Source organism: Peromyscus leucopus, chromosome 5 (genome assembly GCF_004664715.2).
Source record: "Peromyscus leucopus breed LL Stock chromosome 5, UCI_PerLeu_2.1, whole genome shotgun sequence".
Lineage (NCBI taxonomy): Eukaryota > Metazoa > Chordata > Mammalia > Rodentia > Cricetidae > Peromyscus > Peromyscus leucopus.
The window spans coordinates 90,593-108,459 of NC_051067.1; the positions used below are offsets into that span (position 1 = coordinate 90,593).

At 36.3% G+C, this 17,867-nt stretch overlaps 1 protein-coding gene across 1 annotated transcript; it reads right to left on the reverse strand.

Moving 5' to 3' along the window:
* Positions 1-606: 606 nt before the first annotated feature.
* On the reverse strand, positions 607-1,590 carry LOC114688694 (olfactory receptor 14A16-like). Its single transcript, XM_028863231.2, has one exon. The coding sequence runs from the start codon at positions 1,588-1,590 to the stop codon at positions 607-609; it is 984 nt and encodes a 327-aa protein (XP_028719064.2).
* Positions 1,591-17,867: the final 16,277 nt, after the last annotated feature.

Consider the following 17,867-nt stretch of genomic DNA (forward strand, 5'->3'; position numbering starts at 1 on the left):
CTTCTGTAATCTTTCATTCTATTTTACCTAAAAATCCATTCTATCAATACTCTTAATATTATAAATGATTGATTGGCCCTTGTCGACTAATATCAACATACTCCAGACATGATTCTCATAAATATAGGTACAAATATTGTATTTCCAAGATAATAATCTAAATTATTTCTAACTAATTAATCTCTAAATGAGTTAAATATATTTCCTGTTTAAAAATATAAAGAGAAAAATTATGTTAGGATTTCTCCACTTAGGAATTAAGTTTTATTTTAATTGCTGCAAGGATAAAATTACAAAAATGACTAAAAAAAGTATCATAAAATATCTATATTTGGATGCATTACCAAAAACTGCACAAAATTTAATGAGACTGGTGTTGGTAAATACACGGCTATAAAATGAAAAAAAAATTCTAAACTTGTAATCTATTGATATAGACATAATAATTGAAAATTTCCGCTGAATTTATAATTTTAAAAATGCCTCTAATGTTCAGTTCCACATACAAAATGAATCTCTTTTAAGAGCAAGATAATATAACACATACCAAATAATTTTAATACAGATTTGAATTAAGAGATAATTTTACATAGTTTGCATCAAAATTTAGAGACTAGTGGTCATTTTCTTACCTAAAAGGTTGCATAGGGCCATTTTTACATCTGAATTTCTCAAACTATAAATCACAGGATTCAAGCCGGGAGGTAATAAAGAATAGAACACTGACATAAAGAGGTTCAGTGATGATGGAGATTTTGCTGTTGAGCCCAAATATGCAACAAATCCAGAAGAGAGAAATAAGGTCACTACAGTAAGATGTGGTATGCAGGTGGAGAAAATTTTAAACCTTCCTTGTATAGAAGGAATTCTTAGGATGATAATGAAAATGTGAACATAGGAAATAACCATCAATATAAAGCATATGAAAGCAAAACAACAGCTAGCAATGATAAACACATATTCTAGAATTTGGTCTCCAAAACAAGCAAGTCTGAGAAGTGATGGAATATCACAGAAGAACTGAAGCACAACATTTGGACCACAGAAACGGACAGAGAATGTTCCTGTGGCATGGAGGGACCCATAGATACACCCACTGAGCCATGCTGCCAACACCATCTGAACACAGGCACCTCTATTCATGATGGCCTCATAGTGTAGAGGGAAGCAAATGGCAGCATAGCGGTCATAGGACATCACCAAAAGCAGGGCAAATTCTGTGCCTGCCAAAAATATAACACAGAAAACCTGTAAAACACATCCCAGGAAGGTGATAGAATGTGTGTTAGTCACAGAGTTCATGATAGATTTGGGAACAGTGACAGAAATATAACAGATATCAATCAGGGACAAATTCTTCAGAAAGAAATACATAGGGGACTGGAGATGCTGATCTATAGTGGTGAGGGTAATAATGAGGAAGTTTCCCATTAGTGCTACCAGGTAAATTAAGAAGAAAAGTACGGCACACAATGTCTGTAGCACCTGGTCATCTGGGTATCCCATGAGCAAGAATTCCATGTAATCTGTCATGTTGATTAGCATCTCAGTCACTGTGACTCTTGTCTGTGGAAATAAAAGGGAAATCATTATTGCTTCATTTACTTATATCTCCCTCTTCTAATTTTATGAGTTTTTTTTTTATTTAAGTAATTGTTGATTTTTTTAAATTCCATTCTCAATGATGTTTTGTGATGCTATATAATAAGGTGAATGACATCTTGCAAACTGGAAAGTTAATTACATAACAGTAAGTTTTTAAAAAAAGGTATTAAGAACAGTTTACCTTATTTTATCAAATGATATCATGAACTTTATATAGTAAATATATTCTTTTTTTTTATTTTACAACACCATTCAGTTCAACATAATAGCCACAGATTCCCCTGTTCTCCCACTCTCGCCCCCTCCCCCTCCCCCCAGCCCACCCCCCATTCCCACCTCCTCCAGATCAAGGTTTCCCCTGAGGACCAGGATCGACCTGGTAGACTCAGTCCAGCCAGGTCCAGTCCCCCCCTCCCAGACCGAGCCAAGCGTCCCTGCATAGGTCCCAGGATTCAAACAGCCAACTCATGCAAGGAGCCGAGGACCCGGCACCAACGCACAGCTGCCTCCCAAACAGATTAAGCCAAATGAGTGTCTCACCCATTCAGGGGGCCTGATCCAGTTGGGGGCCCCTCAGCCTTTGGTTCATAGATCCTGTGCTTCCATTCATTTGGTTATTTGTCCCTGTGCTTTATCCAACCTTGGCTTCAACAATTCTCGTTCATATAAACCCTCTTCTTTCTCACTAATTAGACTCCCAGTGCTCCACCAGGGGCCCAGCCGTGGATGTCTGCATCCAGATTCCTCAGACCTTGGATGGGGTTTATGGCACAACTAACAGGGTGTCTGGCCATCCCATCACCAGAGTAGGTCAGTTCCTGCCGTCTCTCGACCATTGCCAGCAGTCTTTTGCGGGGGTATCTTTGTGGATCTCCGTGGGCCAATATATATTCTAATCAGTGCATAGGCAAAGGATTACCTTGACTTTGATAAAATATTTAAAGTAGTAGGATTTTTAACATAACAAAGTCTGATATTATCATGCTTTGAAATCTGATTTACTTCCCAGTAAAATGCTTTATGAGATAAAAGGGCATGTGAAAAATGCAGTCACTCTTTATTTTTCTCTACTGTGTTGTAGTACAGATAAGAAAATGTAAGTGAGCAGAGGAAAAGATTCTTTTTGCAAGCTAAATATGGGACAATAACAGGAGTGGAAAGGGAGGTACATGAGAGGATAATAGGGTGAACATGAACAAAGAAAATGATATATATCTAGAAATGTATCATAATGAAACTCACTTTCTAAACAAAAAAGAAGAACATATAATTGTTATCCCAACATGTTAGATATGCTAACACAATTTTCAACAAATAATGTTTATAATTTTTTTTAATTTGGTAAAAATGAAAATTTATAGATTAACGAAATTTAAAAACTTCAATTAAAAATGGAAAGGTATCCATACAAAGGCAGTAATATCCAGATAGAGTGTATAAATAAATAAATTAGCCATAAAAATTGAGTTTGTTACTTGTAAGCACCCTGTTAGTTATCATGGGAAATAATGACAACAAAGCAATGGCCAATGGGATGATGTATATAGTTTCTCAACAAAGAAAATTCTTCACCTAGAATCTACATGCATCAACTATTGCCTTAATGTTAAGGTTATCTTAATATTTCTTCAGATGAACAAAAGTTAAGAATATCTATGAGGAGCTATGATAGTTAATATTGATTGTCAACAGGATCTAAAATCACCCATGAGCCTCTGTGGCATGCCTGCGAGGAGTTTTCTACATTCGGCCAATTGAAATGGGAAGACTCACCCTAAATGTGGTCAGCATCATTTGATGAGAATAGGCTCCAATTGTATAAAAAGAAAGCTAGCAGAATATCAACATTCATTATCCTCTCCTTCCTGCCTGCAAATGAAATGTGAATAGTTGCTTCCTCAAGCTCCTGCTACTATCACTTCCTTTAATGATGGACTTTAACCTTGAACTATGAACCAAAGGACACATTTTTACCCTTAAGTTGATTTTGTCAGGGTGTTTTATCATAGCAATGAGAAAAATAACAAATACACAAATTTTCCCCAATATTAGAAATCACATTCTTCAAACATAAAAAAGACTAAAAGTAGAATATTAAGGGTTATATGTAAAAATGAAGGCAACAGGAATGCTACATATTGTGGCAAATATGAAAACTTAATTTTGTTATAAGAAAAATTATTAAAACTAATATCTAAGAAATTGGAATGTGATCATAATTTTAAAATGTTAATCAATAGTACTATAATGTTTTATATTTTGTAAAATGACATACCCATTGAATGTAGTCTGTGATATGTTAGAGTCATATTGCAAATCATGAAATCATCAGATTAAATTAAAGCTGGTAAGGAAATTTTACAGTTAAAATGAAATATGAATGTTTAATTTCTATAAAAGAAAGATAAAATAAGGGCTATTAAAGGACACATTGGTCAAACAGGAAACAAAATAAAGAACTGTAGATCTAAATTCAAACATATAAATACTTACATCAAAATAAATGTACTGCATAGCATCCCACTGTGTATACAACACATTGTAGACATCTATTTGTCCTTTGATGAACAATTACTTTGATAATATCTTAACTATTATATATAGTGATATAGTATACTTGTGAATGTAGATGTCTCTATATCATACTGATTTAAGGTCATTATGGTGTGTGTGTGTTTATGTGTATGTGTAAATTGTCTCTCCATACATATGAATTTAAAGTACTTTGCACTAAGTTAAAAAATCTGTATACATCAGAAAGAATATTGCACATCTTTAGTAATATGAAGACTATAATACAATTGCTAAAGTAGTGATAAGAACAATATTTACTTATGATTCAAATTTGAAAGAAATGTAAGATGTTGGTCCAAGTATACAAAACTACAGTTGAACAGGTGGAACAAGTATATATTTTGATTTTTATGGGTATGTTGATTAGTCTTATTTAATAATTCCATACTGAATACATATATTACAAAATAATATATACTCAAATTATATACAATTATACATTGTATAAAACATTTAAATCCAAAATGAATGAATAAATAAATAACTGAACACTCTAAAAAAAAGATTAAAATGATCAAACTTTATAAAATAAGACCTAATTAGGTGTTAAAACAGATAATATAAATGGATGGGTAAGCAGAAAGCTGATATAGCCATAATAACATATCATAAATATTATCAAACAAGAGAAAAAAGAAAATAATTCACAATTGTAAGTGGTAGATTCATAAACATCTGAAGTTTATAGTAACAAATTCAATGTTGAAGCAAAATTTGAACAAAACAGACACATCTGGATTCAGAATTACAACTATAAATGTAATTAGGAAATATATACTTTTTATCAATGGTTGATGGAATAAATAGAAAATATAAGTAAATGTATTAGAAAGCTTAAATATTATAAACAAGCTTTACAAGTTATACATATAGACCACCACACACATTGATTTCTTTTGATGTTTATGTGGATTGCTAATGACTATGGACAAATTAGTAAACCACAAGAAAAACTACTTTAAAAACTTAAATGATACAATCATATTTTAATTAAATTAAGAATCAGTATAACTATATGACAATTCTAAGATAATAGAAAAATAAGCATTTTGATCTAAGTAATTCGGAGATGACTGACATTTTCAAGGACAGTCATAGATAATTTGAACTAAATTATAATGGAAGTAAACAGAGGGACTTTTGTCTAATCTCTCTAACCAAAAGCATTATCACATGTAATTTTATTGTTCCAGATTTTTATATTACAAAACAAGAAATGTCAAGTTTCAATTACCCAAAATGAATTCTAAATGTGCATTAAAAAAGACTACATTAAATTATAAAAGATTATAAGAAAATTATAAAGAATTAGTGCTAATTCTTGAAAATGAAAACAACAGAAATAATGCATATATACTATCTAAACTAATGAATGAAAAGTACAAATTAACATTGAAAATTTTTAAGTAGCCTCATTCTAAATAAGTATCTATTCAAGTAAAATAATGACAGTGCAAAAATAATGATTTATGTTCAATGGACAAGTTTCAATCAGACTACAATAATCAAAATAAATAGGAAATGGAAATTCTAGATGTTTATTAAATAAGCTAAATGATTTTAATGAAAAAATCAACTAGTAAATTCTAGGTTAGAAAATATTTTTTTGACTCAGAAAACAAGGGATCTCATCTCAAAAATGTATGATTATCAAACATTTGTATAAATGTTAGAGCAAATAAAAACTACAAATTGGTGGGAAGATTAAAGTGCTAGAAGTTTTCTATACCATCTTGAGACTGATGTGCCATGAGAATGCTTAGAATACAATAGTAGAGACTCAGAGAACAGATGAATCCTGGGGATACTGGATTATAGATTTGTAATAAATCAGACAGCCAACATGGAGCACTGTAGGTGTGGCAAGGAAAGAAAGTGTTCCTCTCAGTGGGACTATAAGCAAAAGAGAGAAAACCTCAGTGACTACCATGACCACAGAATTCAGTGCTGTCCACATACAAAAAAAGCAAACAGGAAAACTGGGTTTCATTCAGTGGACAGGTACAAAAGAAAGTACAATGACAAACAGCTGTCTTAAGAGGAATCCTACTGCCTTAGCTCATTACTGTTCGTGATAAGAAGCCTTGCCCCTGCACTTTGAGATCTCCTACTTCCAATGGCTCTTCATTTTCAGCAGCTAAGGGTGCAATCACCTCAGAGCCAATGTAGGCCCAGAAAACAGACTGTAAATTGAACATACATTTAAGAACACAGTCTGTCTGATTGAAAAAGTATTGCTGGGTATATGAGAGCTTTAGTATGTGAGGCAGAAGTACATGCAAGAAATATTTACATAGGCAATGAAAGATCATTTTAATTAAAAATAAGAACTATCAGTATAACCATATACCTCTTATTCAAAAAATAATAAGATGTTGCTGACTATCTTGGCTGATTTTTGTTCCACTACTGTAGACAAATTTCTAAATGGTCTTATTAAATAAAAAACACTGAGCCAAATATAGGGGTGAAAGCCTTAGATCAGGGAAATAGGGAAAGCCACTAGCCAACCTTACCTCACCAACTCTACAGCTTCCAAATGCTAGTTACTTCCTGTCTACCCCTTTATTGCCTTGTTCTTCTGCCCTCTCATTGGCTACCTTAGCCCAGCTCCCCCACTTCCTCTTTCTACACAGTTCTGTCACTTTCTGTCTGTCTGTACAGACCTCCAGGCTTCTATGGTTGCTACTGGGATTAAAGGCATGTGTCACCATGCTTGGCTCTATTTCCTAGTGTGGCCTTGAACACACAGAGATCATGGCTGCTAAGGGATTAAGTACATGTGCTGCCTGACTTCTTGTTTACTTAAAATGGCTGGTCTTTTCCCCACTGATCTCCAGGCAAGTTTATTTATTAACATACAAATAAAATATCACCACACACTGCTCAAGCCTTCTCAGTTGTGTGGAAGAGATGGGTTAACAGCAGTTCTAGGTACTGTGGCAAAAATCTTCATGAGTCCCAGATCTCAAGGATGGCATACGTGTGAAAGTTGGGAATTCGCTTTTGCATTTTAAAACAGAGTCCATCAAGGCAATTTATATCTCTTATCCAATATTGTATCAAGTTGGCATTTCTCAAAGATATTTCCTGAAGCAGAAAAAAATTAAATAATGAGATAGGAAGAAAAAAGTTTTGGCTATTGGTGCCAAACAAGCAGCATGAGCAGGAGATACATAGTACTATGAATGGATTTGGCCAGAAAGTGGAATTAATCAAGACCTCTTTACAAACCTGCAAATTATCAAGAAGCTGCAGTATATCTTCATTGCCTTCTCATTTGTTTGGGGAAATATTGCTTGGGGAATTTAAGACAAGTATTTTGTTATGTTTTGGAAAAGCCACAAATAATTTGCTTAAAGGATCTGTGTTTTTAATGTTTCCTTTAGAGGCTGATCTTTTTAAGATATTATACAACATAATACACATTTTAAAAAAACTAAAGGTATGGAAATTGTAGAGTTGTAGCTCATAGTAGAATACTTGACTAATATGTTGAGGAACCTGGGCTTAATTCTTAGTGCTGCCAAAAAACAAATATAAGTAAGTAAATAAATAAATAAATAAATAAATAAATAAATAACAATAAGGAGTCAAAATAGTGTGAATGAAATAAAATTGGAGGCGATTTATTTTTAGTAACAACACAACTGATTTTTTTCTACCTTTAGAAATGTTCTGTGATTAACTCCAGTTTTCTTTGTTAAATAAAGAGTTAGGGCTTTATGTTTGTGTAAAAAACCCCTACCTCAAAGAAAGGGTTATTGTTTTATGCTCATAATAGTTGATCAAATTCCATGTTGATACAACAGACACTCCTCAGTAATTTGGATATTATGCTCAGTCCTATTTAGATCCCAAATTCATTCAGCCTGGTACTGCTATCATTGCCATAGCATATTTTTAAGGACAGATTAAAAAGCTTAAAACTATTCACCTCTAATCCATAGACAAGATGCCTCAATTATCTGCAATTGTTCTCAGCTGTTTTTACTATTCTGTATGCAAGATGAGTATTGAGTTAACATTTTTAATATAATTTTTGTAGTTAAGTGTGTTTGAAGATTTTTCATTTTAAATATGATTAAATTAGCTCTGTGGTCATATTCAAATTTTGAGTGACTATAATTGGGTTTTGAAACTTACTGGCTGAGCAGTCATTCCCAGAGAGGACTGGATCAGACATCATGATTAAAAGCAAAGATTTTGAACTCTGCCAATGTGACTTCCAGACATATCCTGGCAACATATGGGGGGGTGTCTTGAAAGACTCTAGCACAAGCAATTGATATTTCTCTGGGTAAAAGCATTAATTAATCTGTTTTGATCTGAAATAATTAATGTGAGCACTTCAAAGGAAATTAGATTTGTGTAAATCTGCTCCCCTACTATCTCATGAAGCCCCATGATTTATACTCACCTGGTACAGCTCAAAGTGTAGGGTTTAATTTTTTTCTTAGTAGCTCTTCTACTGTTCAGGGTGTTGCAGAGGACTTCAGTGAATTTCATCTTAACTGAAGGGCTTGCCTTTTTAATGAAGTGGGAATGATATTCAGCTGGTTGTACTTCACCCCCTGGGAAAATCAGGGACTGAGGGAGAAACACAATTGTTGTAGGACCATGATTGCAGTTCTTTGTGGAACTTTATTCATCTAGGGATAATAGTGCTGTGTAGTCTGTCTCTGTCCCTCACATCTCATAATAATCTGTTCATGCTCTGGGTTTTCCTATGTAGAAGTTGATGTAGGGTACTTTCTTTAGATCATTTTATACCTTTAATTTTTTAAATAGACTGTTTGACTGAACCTGAAGCTTGTGAATTTAGCTAGGTTGACTGGCTAATGAGTTTCAGGGATCCACCTACCTCTGGCCCCTTAGTGCTGGAGTTACAGAAACATGACACCATCTCTGACTTTTTACTTGGATTCTGGGTATCCAAACTCAGGTCCTCATAATTACACAGCAGACACTTTACAAATTAAGCCATGACCCTAGGCCCTATGCATGATATTTTTCACAATGCAAATAAAAATGTATATATAAAATAAATTTCCATGGTTAGAAACTATAGAGTTTAATTAATTTAATTTATTTAACACTGAAAGGACCAAGCAGATGTCATAAAAGGCTGCTCAGTCTTCTCTCAGAGATCAGGCCTCAAATTTAATTTTCTGAGAACTGAGCAAGCAGTTTCTGGAAGGGCCATGAACAAAAGACATAGTCCTTGCAGTAGCTCCCTTTCTGCATGTACTCTGACTGCTCAAGGTTCAGCCAATTGTTTACTGTGTGGGACCCCTCACCAACTTAGAACTACATGCATGAGTAAAGGACAGAGCCTGGGACACTGAGTCAGCCACTACAGTCAGTACATGCTAGGCCATGTACTGACTACCTACCAGCTACATGCTAGCTACCAGCCTCCATGGTAGCTCAAGGACAAAGCCTGGGACTTGCCCAAGCCTGCCCAAAAATGGATAACTGTAACCCCCAACTAACCCTAGCCAATTAAAAATTACTAACACAATTGCCACTCACATAAATCAATCCTGAGTCTGTTCCTATGTATTCTGTATATCCCAAGCTCCCCTTGCTTTAAAAACCCTGCCCCATTTCTACCCAGTTAACTCATAATACAAAGACTCTGCTTTTGCATTGAATTCGGTCTCTTGGTGGTCTTTGGGGGACTCTGAGTACAAGATTTGGAGGTTCCACCAAGATTTCCAATACCACCACCACCACCCTCCATTGAGTCTTACAATGCCTATTATCAGGTAACATTGGATTTTCCCAGCAAGTTTTTTGGTATCCGTCCATCTGTGGCAATAAGAACTCTGTCTGTGAAGCCCACATAAGATCTATGGTGGATGCAATGGCAGATTGTGGGTTGGGGCACTAGAAGATATCCCAGGGCTCCCCTGAAGAGTCAGGAGACTGGGTTCCCCTGGTTTCTCTGGAGAGGCTAAACTGGTGGCAACCACAAGCCAAGAGTCCAGTGATTCATTTTCAGATCTGTACACAGCCAAGAGATAAATGAGTGCTCTTTGTCTTGGTATTGGTCTATATTCTGACTGTTACTATGTTACTATGGTGGTATTTTATTTGTACTGAAATGTGATTTTAATTGTATGTTAATAAATAAAGTTGCCCAGGGGTCAGAGCTATTAGAGCCATAGCAAAAGCTGGGTGGTGGTGGTGCATTCCTTTAATCCCAGCATTTGGTAGGCAGAGCTAGGTAGATCTCTGTGTGTTCAAGGATACAGCCAACAGACAGTGATGAGGCAGTCATGTGTTTGGTTTTACAACCAATGAGAAGGCAGAACAGAAAGTCTATATAAAGACAAACAGGCAGGAAGTAGGTCTCTTTCGGAGAGGTCTCTTGGCTTAAGAGGCTAGCTGCAGCAGGCAGGTAAGGCTCTTAGTCTGATCTCTTGGCTTTCTTCTTTGCATTGGTTCTGTGTTTCTTATTTAATAAGGTGGTTAGTTACATCTACATTTGGCACCCAACGTGACAAGAATCCATTAAAAACCACTTGGCTTGGGTGGCCGGCTCCCTAGCCCAGGCCCAGGTTGGCTTGGCCTCAGGCCAGACTGACCGTAGCCCCAAGCAGTACTTGTAGCTGGTGCTACAAACAATTCAGGCCTGTCCTGCTGAACAGGGCCCCTGCCTGTAAAGCCAATGCACATGGTCGGAGCTTAAGGAAGTCAGAGCCAAGGCTTGACTTGGCTCAAGAGGGAACACGTGGCTGGATTTAAGCTTTAGCCAGAACTTCTGGCTATGCTTTCTTGCTTTCTCTCTCTCTCTCTCTTTTTCTCTGGACTCACACCTCGGACACTAGGTGGCTGTTTTGAAATTCCCTCAGATTTCTACAGTTCTACACAGACTTGGTACATCACTTAACATATCAGATATTTTAAAGGAAACTATTTAAAAGAGAAAATTTTTCCACATTAAAAAAAATGGGTTTTATGTGTACATTGGAAGAAAATTGGGCTTTGTTTGAAATTTTAGGCAGTCTGACAATGGAACAACTATATGAGAAGATTAATGTTGATAGAATTATGCACTTTATTACTATGCTTATCCTCATTTTACTATTTAAAAAGATAGTCAATTTAAGTGCCAGGATAACAGTTTAAAAAAAAAAACTTGTTAAACCTGTAAAAATGAATCATAGAGAAATTCAAATTCAGACAGAAGAAATTAACAGTGAAGTTGTTTCAAGATTAGATCATACGGTTATAGAAAGAAAGCCTGTTTTCACACAGTCACCCTTAATTTATCTGGTAACCATACAGCAGTGGCCTAATCAAATGACTACACAAAAGATTTGGGCTCCAATAAAGATTTATGAAGGTTTAAGGAGGCAATAGTATCTTATGGCATGCATTCCCCATATGCAAAGCAAATGTTAAACTCTTGGTCAACATATAATAGGATTGTACCACAGGACTGGTGGGAGCTGGCACAAGCTTTTCAGGAACCCAGTCAAAGGCTCCAGTGGCTAACTTGGTTCAAGGATGAAGCTAAAAACATAGAAAAACAATGGAGGGATAAAGGAATGCAAGTCTGCCATGATCAGCTTATTGGAGAAGGCCAATATACTTCAGTACAAACACAATGTTTATATGATGTCCAAACCCTAATTTTATGTCGAACAGCAGCCTTGAATTCATGGGACAGAGTTGAGGAACCAGGAAAAAAAACTGAGTCATTTACAAAGATTATACAAGGCCCAAAAGAATCTTTCACAGATTTTTTTACAAAGACTGGCTTCAGCAGTAAAGAGAATGGTCCCAGATTCAGAAACCAGTCAGATAATAATTGAATCTTTGGCCTTTGAGAATGCTAATGCAGCATGCAAAAGAATAATCAGGCCATTAAAGGCAAGATCTGCACCTTTGGAAGAAGAGACACGGTTAATGTTGAGGCTGATGAGCATGATGATATGTGGGTAGGAGAAGCAATTTCAAAAGGTTTGAGGGATGTTAGATGTTTTGGATGTGGAAAGCAAGGACATTTGAAAAGGGACTGTAAACAGGTCATTCCTAGAAACAATGTTTCTTCAAGGAACAATGGCAACAGAATGTCCCTTCCTTCTGGAGTATGCAGAAGGTGTGGTAAGGGAAAACACTGGACCAACCAATGTAGATCAACAAAGGACAGACAGGGTAATCCTTTGCCTCAGTCTTCAGGAAACTCCCAGAGGGGCTTCATGCAGGCCCCCATAGCAAATCCAGTTCAAACCTTTCCTGTAGTCATAGAGGAAACCCCTACTCAGAGCAATTAAATAACCAAATGCCTATTGGAATGAATCATGCTGGTCAGGATGATGAAACAGAGAGAATAGAAAATTCAGGAGAAAACATAAAGAAAATTTTTTGGCAAACTTCTATTAATGAACAAAGACCAAAATTAACAATAAAAATAAATGGTGTTTTGTTGTCTGGTCTGGTAGACACAGGTGTGGATGTTACCATAATTGCACCAGAATTTTGGCATCCAACTTGGCCTCTTCAGGAGGTAAACGTTCAACTGTTAGGAATTGGGACATTATCTCATATAGATGTAACCAACTGTCTTATTAAATAAGAAACACAGAACCAATGCAAAGAAGAAAGCCAAGAGATCAGACTAAGAGCCTTACCCTGCAGCTAGCCTCTTAAGTCAAGAGACCTCTCCAAAAGACACCTACTTCCCGTGTGTTTGTCTTTATATAGTCTTTCTGTTCTGCCTTCTCATTGGTTGTAAACCCAAACACATGACTGCCTCGTCACTGCCTGTATGTACAGCCCTCCAGGTCTTCTATGGTATTGAGATTAAAGGCATGTGTCTCCAATTCTGGCTGTATCCTTGACCACACAGAGATCTACCTAGCTCTTCTACCAAGTGCTGGCATTAGAGGCGTGCACCATGAACACCCAGCTCTGCTATGGCTTGCTATTAGCTCTGACCTCCAAGCAACTTTGTTTATTAAGATACAAATAAAATCACATTTCAGAAGTATAAGCGAGACTAACAGAAAGGAGAATTGAGAGAACAAGAAGGTGGGAGAGACAATGCCAGCCGCCACCATGACAAAACACATGTGAAGATGCCGGTAAGCCACAAGCCACATGCCAAGTGGCAAGGTATAGATTTATGGAAATGAATTAATTTAAGCTATAAGAACAGTTAGCAAGAAGCCTGCCACAGCCATACAGTTTGTAAGCAATGTAAGTCTCTGTGTTTACTTGGTTGGGTCTGAGCGGCTGTGGGACTGGCTGGTGACAAAGATTTGTCCTGACTGTGAGCAAGGCAGGAAAACACTAGCTACAATCTCAGGTGAAACAGAGTGCAAGATGACTTGAATGTATAGGTCCAGAAGGACAGAGAAGTAAATAGAAACCATATGTGGCTAACATAGCTATGAACCTGTGGGGTTGACACTTGTTGCAACAATGGAATACTCAGGTTAACATCCCTCGAATCTCAGAAACAAATCATAAACTAGCACATGTTTCTGAGAGAAATATTAGAAGATATTATTCTAATGAGTGGTCACCAGCCATCCATATTATACAAGAACAGGTCACAACAACTGATGATCTCCCAAAGACACCAACAGCTCTACATTTAAAATGGTTAATAGACAAGCCTGTATGGGTCCAGCAATGACCCTTAACAACAGAGAAACTCCAGGCTTTAGAAGAGCTGGTAGAAGAACAGTTAAATGCTCAGCATATTGAAGAATCAACCAGCCCTTTGAATTTTCCTGTATTTGTTATTAAAAAGAAATCTGGTAAATGGAGAATGGTAACAGACCTTAGAGCAATTAACAAAATAATTCAGTCAATGGGCTCTCTACAATCTGGAACTCCTTTACCTACTCTGTTACCAAAAGGATGGCCTCTCATAGTTATTGATTTAAAAGACTGTTTCTTTTTAATACCCTTACAAAAAAAGAGAAAGATTTGCCTTCACAGTGCCTACTTACAATAATTCTCAGCTGGTTAAAAGATTTCAATGGAGGGTCCTCCCACAGGGAATGGTGAATAGCCCAACTCTGTGCCAATATTTTGTACAACAACCATTGAAAGTGATATGTAAAAAATTTCCTAGATCTATAATTTATCATTATATGGATGATATTTTACTAGCTGACTCAAATGCAGATACTTTAGAAAGAATGTTTGAAGAAGTAATGAAAATTTTGCCTTGCTGGGGATTACAAATTGCTCCTGAAAAGATACAAAGAGGAGATTCTATTAATTATTTAGGATATAAAATAGAGCTACAAAAAATTAGACCCCAAAAGGTGCAAATTCGGAGAGATAGACTACAGACACTGAATGACTTTCAAAGACTATTTGGAGACATTTCTCATCTACAAACTATTGTTGGGGTAAAAAATTATGAACTGAATAATTTGTTCAAAACCTTAGAGGGTGACAAGGACTTGAATAGTCCAAGAGAAATATCACCTGGAGCTGACAAAGAATTGGCCTTGATAGAAAAGAAAGTACATGAAGGGCAGGTGGATCATATTGATCCATGCTAGATTGCATTTTGGTTATTTTACCTTCTAGGCATTCTCCTACAGGAATATTAATGCAGAGGGAAGATATTATATTGGAATGGATATTTTTACCAAATAAACCAAATAAAAATTAAAAACTTACATGGAAAAAAATCTCTGACTTGATTTGGAGAGGAAAATTGAGACTTTGTCAATTAGCTGGAATAGACCCAGCAGAGGACATTGAAAAATTATGGACAGAAAGTGAACCTTGGCAAAGAGCTTGCAGTAATTTTTTGGGAGAAATTAACAGCAAATATCCCAAAAGTGACAGAATTGATCTTATAAAGAGAGCTGATTGGATCTTGTCTCAAATTGTATAGGAAAAATCCATATCTGGAGTTCATACATTTTATACAGGTGCCAACAAACAAGGAAAGGCAGGTTACAAATCAGAAAATTTAAGTAAAGTGGTTCAAAGTCTGTATAACTCAGTTCAAAAATCAGAATTGTATGCTATTCTGTTGGTATTATTGGATTTTTCAGAACCTCTCAACATAGTAACTGACTCTCAGTATGCTGAAAGAGTGGTGTTACATATTGAGACTGCAGAATTTATCCCTGATGCTTCAGAATTAACTTCACTATTTATTCAATTACAAGATACAATCAGGGAAAGGAATCATCTTTTATATATAACTCACATTCGATCCCATACTGGTCTGCCAGGCCCTCTAGCACAAGGCAATGATGAGATTGATAAATTATTGATAGGAAATGTGCTGGAGGCCTCAGAATTTCATAAAAAAATCATGTCAATAGTAAAGGTTTAAAAAAGAATTTTTCCATAACCTACCAACAAGCCAAAGAAATAGTAAAGAAATGTCCTACTTGTTCCTTCTACAATCAAACGCCATTACCAGCAGGATGTAACCCAAAGGGTACTCAGAGGAATGAAATCTGGCAGATGGACGTGTTTCACTTTGCAGAATTTGGAAAACTGAAATATGTACACCACACCATCGATACTTATTCAGGATTTCAATGGGCAACTGCTTTGAGTTCTGAAAAAGCTGATTCTGTAATCACTCATTTGCTAGAAGTTATGGCCATAGAAAGATCAAACAGAACTCTAAAGGATATGCTAAATAAACAGAAAGGGGTAACAAAAAACCCCAGAAATAGACTGCACAATGTTCTATTAACTTTGAATTTTCTCAATGCCAATGAGAAAGGAACAACAGCTGCAGAGAGACATTGGATAATAAAAAAAACTACAGAATTAAATCAACCTATATACTTTAAGGATGTGCTGACCTCAGAATGGAAACCAGGATATGTGTTACACTGGGGACGAGGTTTTGCTTTTCTTTCTACAGGAAAAGATAAGCTATGAATACCATCAAAATTGATTAAGGGTTGATTTTAACAAAAGAGACCCCTTAATTCAAGGAGGTGATAGTTCATCAACCAGCATGAACATCCAATTTAAACTAACTTATACCAATAACGCATGTCTTTTCATTTAATCAGATAATAACTTGCCAAAAGGGAACCTCCCCAAAATTAGTCTTTGGGAAAGGTTTTTGTTTTTTTCTTTTAGGAGAATGAAGGCTAAGGAATCTTAAGAACACTGGACAAATGAGAAAACTGAAGAAAAGGGACAAATCATCTATCCCAGGAAACAGAGTGAAATGGCATATGGGTATATTGTGGGAGCCCGTTCTTGGGTTCCTCGTGGCTTTACCCAGCAGGTCTGAATAGAGAATGATCAGGACCACGGGCCTGAGTGCAGGTGTCTGAGATGGTCTGCACTTGGCTGTGCTGGGGGAGGAGGTCTTTTGCTCCACCCCTTGGTGTCTCTATAAATACCCTGGGCCAGAGACAGTCGGGGCCTGTTGGAATAGGTTCCAGGCCCTCTCAAGGCTATCCTTTATTTTCTATCTGTTTATCTCCACAAGATTCTCCGCTATAAATCCTTCTATCTGATATTTCCTGCTGCTCGCACTCAAGAAAACTCTGGGGAGCTGTGGGGGTGGTGGGTAAATGCCCCACAGAATGAACAGGGACTAAAGAAAAAAGAAAAAAGGGCTAAAGAAAAATGGGGGGACTAAAAAAAGGAGGGACTAAGACAAATGAACAGGGACTAAAGACAAAGCAGTAGGGACTAAAGATAAAGGAAAATAATAGTTTTATTACAGAGTTTTTGGTGAAAGTCCTGAGTCAGCCCTGCCAGTGGAAAGGCATGCCGGTGTTATGGAAAATATATATATATTTATATATATTATTGAGAGGCAGGGATTTTATCCTTGAGAGAAAAGGAAAGCAGACTGGAAGGATGTCCGATGCTGCAGCGAAATTCTCTTCTGTCAAAATTTTCTATCTTCTATCCCTTTCTCAATTTCTATCTGTGAAAATTAAGTATAAGGTATAGGGTAGTAATATAGTTTAGGAAAAACAGAAGTGTAAGATTGTGTAGGAAAAAATAAGTAAGGCAACTAGACAGAAAAACTCTTCAATTTTCTAACTTTGGGGGCTATGAATGCAAACTGGGGAAAAAATTTTTCTTTGGGCTTTACAGGTAGTAAAAAAAAAAAAAAGCTCTTCTTTGAGCTTATGGGGAAGAAAGTTTCCTATGGAAGCTTTTGACCTGGGGACAGCTGAAATGCTAAGTCCAAGTGGCAGGAGAAAGTGATTTCTCCCTGAGGCAAAAATGGGGGTGTAAGAAGTCAAAGTTTAAAATTCAGAAGTTTTGGGAAAAGTTGGTCTTTCTCCTGGGGAAAAAATTCTTTCTCTTAAACTATAAAGCTTTTCTTGGAAAATTTGGGGGGAAAATCTCTCTAAAAAGCCTTAATCTTTCTCAAAAGCTCTTAAACTTAAAAACTAAAGCCTTTAACTTTCTCTCTCAGAAGGACAAAAATTAGAATCATCTGAAGATATTAGTATTAGCTCTAAGGGAAAACAACAAACCTCTTAAGACAGCAAAGCCTCTCTAAGTTATCTTTCAAGCTTTAAAAATCCTTCCTGCAATGCAGGAGGCAGGGACAAGTTCCTTAAAACCTCTTCTAAGCTCTGTCTCTTCAAGCTAGTAAAAGACAGTGGGTCAGAGTACCCTGAGGGAAACACTTGGGAGAGTGTGGGTGAAAAGCTACAGAGAGCCCAAAAGGGCAGGAAACTTTAACTGAGAAAAGC